Source organism: Bombus impatiens, unplaced genomic scaffold, assembly GCF_000188095.3.
Source record: "Bombus impatiens unplaced genomic scaffold, BIMP_2.2 scf_0151, whole genome shotgun sequence".
In the NCBI taxonomy this organism is placed as follows: domain Eukaryota; kingdom Metazoa; phylum Arthropoda; class Insecta; order Hymenoptera; family Apidae; genus Bombus; species Bombus impatiens.
In genome coordinates, this window is record NT_176570.1 from 1,553,527 (window position 1) to 1,561,881 (window position 8,355).

General features: G+C 40.4%; 1 protein-coding gene across 4 annotated transcripts in view; it reads left to right on the forward strand.

The window, feature by feature from the left end:
* The window catches only part of LOC100745126 (protein neuralized), a 123,863-nt gene that overhangs the window by 63,566 nt on the left and 51,942 nt on the right, over window positions 1-8,355 (forward strand). The window contains exon 1 of one of the 4 annotated variants that reach the window (XM_003487311.4): window positions 22-854. The exons of the other annotated variants lie outside the window; for them this stretch is intronic. Within the exon in view, the coding sequence (XP_003487359.1) occupies window positions 560-854 (295 nt within the window). The 5' untranslated portion in view covers window positions 22-559. Of the gene's footprint in view, window positions 1-21; window positions 855-8,355 lie in introns of those variants that run through there. 4 annotated transcript variants of the gene reach the window in all.

Genomic DNA, 8,355 nt, shown 5'->3' on the forward strand with positions numbered 1-8,355 from the left:
ACTCTGGCGCTCGGTCGACGAGCAGTCAGTCGTCCCTGGCCGCTCGAGGGGCACGCAAGTGTTTGATAATTCGCGTTTTGCTTGCGTTTCTCGTCTTCGTGTCACGCGGTTGTCGAATCCTTCAACCTTTGACACGAAAACATTCGCCTCTCTCTCTCTTTCTTCTTTCTCCTCGCGTCACGCGTATATTTACATACATATATGTACATACATGTACTCAGTGCGTGTCGAGAGAAATTCAAGTCTCTTATCGTTCTTCTAATATTCGTATATACCGATCTCTACGTATATTCATCTTCCTTATACGTATATACTGTTTACACGGTCATACTGTTCTATTAATTGGACAGAGTCCGCGACCATAATCACAGTGTGCTCTATGTGCGATCAGTGAGAATCAGCCGGTGTTCGTTCGGCCCCCGCGCGATTCCATCCACCTTGATCTCGTCATCGTCGTCGTCATCGTCGTCGTCATCGTCGTCGTCGTCTCTATCGGCGCTCCCTACCCCCGGGATCTCACGGTTGCTCTCGTCACCTCGAGAGCACCACGGCTACATTTATGGGGGCGTCGTGCGCGGTCAAGGGCAGTAAGAGCCACCCCTGTCACTGCTGCAGCCACCTCGCCAGTCCCGGCGCGAGCGTGCAACAGCAGCAGCATCACCACCACCGCCATCACCACCATCATCACGAGACGCACCACGCGCACCACCAGCACCATCATCACCACCACCCCGCCGGGAAGCAACCCTCCGCCGAGCTGCAGCCGCAGAACAACAACGGGGACTGCAACATACTGGCACCGCTGCGCAGCAAGATGAAGGTGTTGAAGAAACTGAAACGCAAAATGGGCCTAGGTGAGCCACACCCTCACTTTTCCTTTATTCCACGCGTTATTTATTTATTTATTTTCTATTTCTATCTTTTCCTTCGTCAAAAGTTTTCGTCGTCGTCTGTTGCTTCGGTGGCGTTTGCTCGTTCGGAGCATTCGGCAATAACGAGCGAACACTCTTCGCGATTGTGCGGTTGCTAGGCGCTATATATACGTGACACCACGTCGAGTTGCGGGGTGTTTGAAATTTCGACGATTTCGAGTCCGATGTCTATCGCATCTTCGTCGAACGAAATATTGCGAGAGATTATCGAGATCGTGGATTTTTTAGGGGGTTTGATAGGTCGACGAATTTTTGGAGGATCCTTTTCAGATTTTGTTTTTAAGTTCAATGTAGTTCGAAAACCTGAATTTTCTGTTACGTTATCTATGATGTGTTGCAATTGGTAGGCCGTATGACGAGATTATTAATTATGAAATCTAAAGGATATCTATATGTGGTATATCAGCGAGTAGTAACAAAAGGTCAATAAACCTGGTTGCTGCAACTTGTTCGTAAATTTTCTCTCGCACTTTGAATTTTCGCAGCTGGCTTCTTTGCATCAGTGAATTCTTCGAAAACTTTTCCAAGGAATTATAGTTATACAATTATTTAACGTAATATCATATAGAACACAGAATATCTATTTTTCTCTTTGAAGAAAGGACAACTTTGTGCTTCTGTTGCCTTCTGTCTATCTCTTGGTTTCGAAACACATGCAAATTTCTCATTGTCCATGGATGTTCCAAATTTTGGGAAACTTTTCTAAAGAAACTGACAACTTTGCATTAGAATAACAGAGCAACCTTAGAAGACCATAGCGCAGTAAAATTTAATTTCCTTAACCATTTCTCTTTACAACTACCTCCCCAGCTTCCAACTTTTCCAAAAATTTTCACGTTCTAGTCGAATCCTGAACATTTTTCAGTCCCCGACTTCTGTAACGTACAACTTAGTAAACATATAATTGTAAAACGTGTTACTTTATGTACATCTCCCAATAATTTTATATTTACGCAACTTTTACTCGCTGTTTCTTTGTGTGCGCCTCGGCCCTGTTTCGACATGCTCGATAATCATTCGCGAATTCTGCAAACTTACCCTCTTTGCTTACTCTGCTTACCTACGTCTCGTCAACTCTTCGAAATGTACAGAAAATCGCTTTGGTGGCTCCCTCGAAGATAGCCGTGTTGACCCATTACACGGTGAAAATATGCTCACTCGAGACCCATACATCACCCTGCCTGTAAGCAACGTTGACATAACTCGCACACCCGTATTCGTCTCGTGAAATTAAGCTGCTGGTAATTTCCTTATGGAACCGGTCCCGGCTCGTTCGCCTGGACAAGGGGTGGCCAGCGCTTTTGTCACACGGAACAGGAGCACATTGACGTTGTAACAGTACCTACGTCGTGGCTCTCACGCGTCTAAAGTAGCGTACATACAAAGCTGTGCTGCAGTCGCTGGAAATACCGTACACCGATCGTCTATTGACATCGAGTTGTTTCTCGCTGACTAACAAGCAAAGATCTTGAGGTGTGATTTTTCGAGAAATTGTTGCACGATGGCGAAGCTTGAGATATCGAAGCTAACAAACTATTGCAGTGTAGCATATCGAGCACGTTAGAAAATTAATTCCGTTAATTCCCATAGATTCGCAAATTAATTGGTATTTTTTAAATACACGCGATAAGGGAAAATGTGTAAAATATCGATAGCATGTAGCTATTCGTTGTAACAGCGAATGCAATTTTTACCTGTTTTCGTAGCAATACGAATTTGCATAAATAGCCGCGGTTTAACGATTGCTGTGAACATTGACACATTTTACTACCTCGTTATATCGTGGATTATCGTAGGATGGCAATAGTAGATACTGTTCTATGACGAGGTTAATGGTTATATTGAAACTACCAAATTCATCGAAACGAGTTTTCTCGATCTTTTATCTTGGTAGATGTTTTAACGATGTTTTAGTATTCATTCTTATTGAAATAGAAATAATTACGATGTATCTACTAATTCTTATTATATGTCATAGCACCCTTTATCTTGCTTTTTTTCCTTCTCGATTCCACAGAAGCTTCAAGGTAGAATATCTTTGGGATTTTTTATTAATCATCGGCTAATATGAATTTATGCTTGTCTACGTCTACGTTATGTCTTTTTAGGTGATTCATCGTACCCTTGGAATATCTGCTTCCTTAATTCGTGAAATTTCGTTTTATAATACGATACTTAGAATCGGATAAAAACTGATTTTAAGTGAATGTTCGAATAAACTTTCCTGGTAAGGAATTTCGATAGAGAATGATTTATAGAGGTATTTTAGAAATAACTTTATTGAAGAAACATCTTAATAAAATAACCGTGACCTGGTTCCGAGTGTATCGCAAGTTCAGTTAGTCGGAGCATCTCGAAGGAAACACGATCTCCAGATAAAATGTAACTTTCCGTTTGACACAGATTAAAACCACTTTCGCGAAGTCCTTTGTCGACGTTCTTGTCATATTTCAAATAAATTTTCCACCATATTTCGCGACCTTCGGTCTCTGTTCTATTCTTTTCAATTTCTTTAACAAATTAAAATTAATTAAGAAAATAAACCTAGCGTGCGGTAGCTTTTAGTTTTAATATTTCTCAGAATTGTGGCATTTATCAGTTCTAATATTCTGCGTGGAAAATTAATTGAAAATTATTCTATAAATGGTAAATGGCAATTTCAATCACGCCAAGAATCTAATGTAAAAATTGAAATAGTTTTCACCTGGATATAGTACAAAAATAGAATATTTAATTAAGTATCATAGGTGATCCAAATAAAATGCTAAAGCAATGCTTAATAAGCGTACTCTATCTCTCAGGACAAATGAATAATTTAACTCGGCCCTTGATGATGATGCCTCGGAAGGTCGTTAGAAGGCTGCAGGGCTCCGAGGAACCTTTCCTACAGGATCGTTAGCGCTCCCGCTGCTTCCTTTATTTTTAATCGCTGTTTTCCCACGTAGCGTCGAAGTGAAAGGTTCCTCGAGATAAAATAAAAACGCCTGTGACGCAGCGGCGTGCCGCCAACTACGCGTTTACTTACTATTAGATTAGCCCTGTCACGATTCTTCAGTCATTTTCATTTACTTGTACACACTTGTGACTGTACGATTTCTACGATCGTGTTTGACAATATTCTAAACTTTACAAAATTTATCCGGTGCTCGATCTGTTTCGTTATATCATTTTATCGAGCCCAGTAAATGAATAAAATGATCGTATTAAATAAATCAAACGACTCTTGAAACCTGGAACGATAAAAGATTTAAATCTCGATATACAGGAAAAGTATTTGTACGTCGTTATACTTGTCACAGCGTTTAGATATTAATCAAGTTCAAGTATATTAAGTTTCATATCAGTCGACTGTACGTTCGTACGACTAGAAAAATTTAACACTAAAAGTTTGATAGTTTAAAAACGAAACGTGGAACCTGACAAGAGAACGCTTTCATTGAAAAATAATAACGTGTACAGATAATATTTGTAGCCACTGTACATAACCTAATTTCACTATATGCAGATGGTTAATAAATCGTGACCAAGTTCGATATCCTCGGCCACAGTTTCATCTGATATCCTTTAACCGCGAGACTGTAATAGAAAATCGAAGTCGGTCATCTGATGCAAGCTTTATAACAGGAATACGAGTCTTCTATTCTCATCCTTCCACTTTCCCTTTCCTAATTTCGAGTTCAGCTCAGGGACACGTCGTGATCGCGCATTCAATGATATCGAAAGGGGAAGAACATCAGGATATCGTCACCGAGGAGCATTGAATAGAGCGAATCGAATATTCTTAGCAACTTGCACGATCCACTTTCGCCTCTCGAGGACGTTAAAGATTGTCGGTTATTCCCGGAAAATCCGATAACCTATATGCTAGCTCGCTGGAAATGTTCTATCCGCTAATGAGACGAAGGATGAATGTTTTATTAATATCATCATCTGCCTGGATATCGAATGTGTTTCGCTCCTCTTTTTCTTCTTGGAGAAAAAGTCGATGGTCAGGTTTTGGACTTTTTGTCGACAACAGGTAGCATTCGTTTTCTTCCGTTTGGAAGTCGTTTTATATTTTATCAATAATCACGTGAACGAAAATGTTACGTATTATTAATTCTTCCGGAGGATTCGAATTTATGGATACATTTTTTTCTTCCGGTCAGATTAGATGCAATTCGATGTGACTGTATTATAAACATTGTACTATCTCTGCATTCGTTTCTTCAATGCATATTTAATTACATACATTTCTTTTCAAAAAATTCATCAGGACGATAATTGTACACGCACACTCTCAAAATTCTCAGGATATGTTTCGTCTTCAATAAACTCAACATCTTCTGTGTAGATTATGAACTTTAAATTGTACGTATTTTTAGAAAAATTGCTCGTCGGGTTAAATGGTCTTTTAACCTTCTCCACTTTTAAAGAAAGTATAAGAAGAAAATATAATTCATGTTAATAATTTTTCAAATTTCTCCAGGGAGTTCTTCTTCGAAAATACGAAATAACCGCCGTAAAGTCGCCAACCAAAATTCTATAGTAGATAACAAACTGCTTAGAAATCTGCTGCTTCTCTGTACGAAGCGCACCCCAGGGACAGAAGTTCCTCAACAACCCCAATATTAATATTCCATTACGGTGGTTCTCCTTCCGTTGGAGCAGAAGCAGGACTGCTACGACACAATGGAAGTAGGTCGTTGAAAGAGAAGTCCTCCGGCTGAAGTCGTCATTTCCTCCGTTATTTTCGCGCACAAACCCCCCGTTCATCCCCTCGTTTCCGTCGTTTTCCAGCGAACAACGGCCTGATACCGCGCTTATCCGCGACTCTGTCAACGGGGGTGGATTTGTATCGTTGCGGCTACCGTTCGTCGTTGACCGACTTTTTGCTCAATGGGTGATTTGCCAGTTCTGATGAGAGACAAAACCAAAGGGATTCGGGCTTCGAGCCCTCGTTTTACCCCTTTTTCCTCGCTTCAACGTTTAATTCGGATCCCGTTCGAAATAATACTCGTTTCGATCGATATCGTTTGGTATTTTCTACGTGTTGTTTAAAAACGAGCCTTTCCAAGATGAACTGATAAATTCTAGGCATACTTTTTATAAAATTCTTAATTTCGTTACGTAAGTCGATCGATATCCAATTCCCCAGAAACAAATCACTTAACGAATCTAGTATTAGGTTTTAGTATTTGCATAAAATGACATGTACATTTGTTTCTATATTTCTGTCTCAAAAATGAAGCACCTGGTATATTGAATCATGAATAATTTCTTTAAAATTTTCGACATATTCCCATTCCTCTTTCGTGTGAATATCTATGTTGTGTGTTTTCAACATAACTCACAGATATACGATATAATACATACATATACAATAAGACAAATATAATAAATTGTCGAGAATGTAGCCTCCTATTTTCCAACTTTTCTTCCAACCGTAACATTTCAATTACACGACTCTGCGAACTCACAGATTACTGTAACACCGCATCCAACTTTCCCCTCTTCTAAATATCACAATTACAAAACTCTCCACCCTAACAAACCTCCAAACCGTCAAACCTTCTCTTTGCAACCCCTTCGCGATTAAACAGCCCTTCGACAAACGTCCACGAGCCAAGGGAGAAGCCTCAAAGAATCGTCTGGCTGCGAGAACCAAAGGGAGCATCCTCCAGGCGTGGTCGTCATCCCGGTTATTTTCTAGTCTCGTTGCAGAAGTTCGTCACACGGTGACTCCGTCATGGAACGGTATCGTCGACGTTCCTCGTTGACCGACTTTTCCTCAATGGATGATTCGCCAGCCAAGAACGACGAAGACAAACGAAACGAACTCCTCCAAAAAGAACGGAGAAGCAAGAAGGACGCGCGTTCGTTCTGCCCCCTCTTCTTTCTTTTCTTTCTTTTTTTTTCGCTCGTCACCCTTCAACGTTTCCCGGTGCACCCCGTTCTCATCAGATATCTGTTGTTCCCGGCCGCGCGACGAGCCTCTTTCTAAGAACGTTCGCCATTGTCGGCGACAGCTTTCGCCAAGTGGAAACTCTCCTCCACCACCCACTAGCTGCCTCTCTTTCTTCTTCTTTCTTCTCTGTTTTTTTTTTTCGCCTCTCGGCCGACTTTTGTCTTCCATCAGCCAGCCAGACGTCGCTCCCCCGCGAGCCACCGAATCTTTCACGAATTTCAGATGCGACAATGCACGCTGCAAGGACAAAAAGGCCCTGTCGGAGTCTGGGTCGCGGCCGTCTGAATAATCGCAGATTATTCGAGAAATCTCGCCAACCTCGTCCTGACTGCTCGCGAACTTGCGCGCATCCGGTTCTTCTTCCTCTTCCTCGCTTTCTCTCTCTCCTTCTGTTTTTCTTTGCGAGTTCTCTGGGTCGCGGAATTGCGCGCAGGCTGCTAGACGGCTCGCAAGTTGTTTGGGTTTCCGCTGCGATTGACGGAGAAATTAAGATTCGGCCTCTTAGGTTGGTGTGTTAACGGGGTAGATAGGATTCTAGAAAGGTGTGGTTTTTTTCGGATTACGGACAAGTCGCCGGTGTTTAAAATTGGAATTTTAGAAATTTCTCCACCCTGATGAGGTGTCTTGATTCCTTTTTTCTTTCGAACGTTAATTGGGGTAGGATTCTAGGAAAGGGTAGTTTTTAGGATCGAAGAAAAGTGGATAATGTTTAGAATTGTTCGAGTTTCGGTTATAATTGTAACGGGAATTAAGATTAAGTATTCTTAATTTGTTAATGGAATAAGTAGGATACTAAGAAGGAGTGGTTTTTCGAATTATACAGAAGCTCGTGTTTAGGATTGGTTTTAGGAATTTCGTAACACTTGTAGAGTGATTTCATGGCATTTTTTCCTTCGAATGTTGAATGGATTTGTAGAAAGTGTAGTACCTATTTGAGATACTGAATCGTGAAACTAGATTTATGATTTACTGCTTAAGGAATGGGAAATGTTACGACGATGCGTTATGGTTCTGTTGTACAATGCCCCCTTTCTTCTACGTCGATGCTCATTCACAACAGTCCATTGTAATCAATCGATCGAAATCTAGAGCTGTTTCCTCGACGATCCTTCGACCTCCGAATCAGTGTTTTTTAACTCCTTGCACCGAAACATTTTTCTATACGATAAAAGATTTCGATCCACTTATATTTATAACCATCGCAAAACAGACGTTTATTTTCCATTCAGAATATTCATTTTTATCACACATAAAATAATAAAAAAGGATTGAACAATAGAACAATTAAATTATCATCGATTCTCAATCTTTTTTGCAAATGTCATAGAAAAGATTCTCTTTCTCCTCGAATTATTTGTCCTTCGTTATTCATCTCTGTTAAATAACAAAAAAGAATCTTCGTTTTGCCTAACAATTAAATAACGAAATAAAAATACCAATTTCCTATTTTTTTTTTTTTTTTTTTTTTTTTTTAAA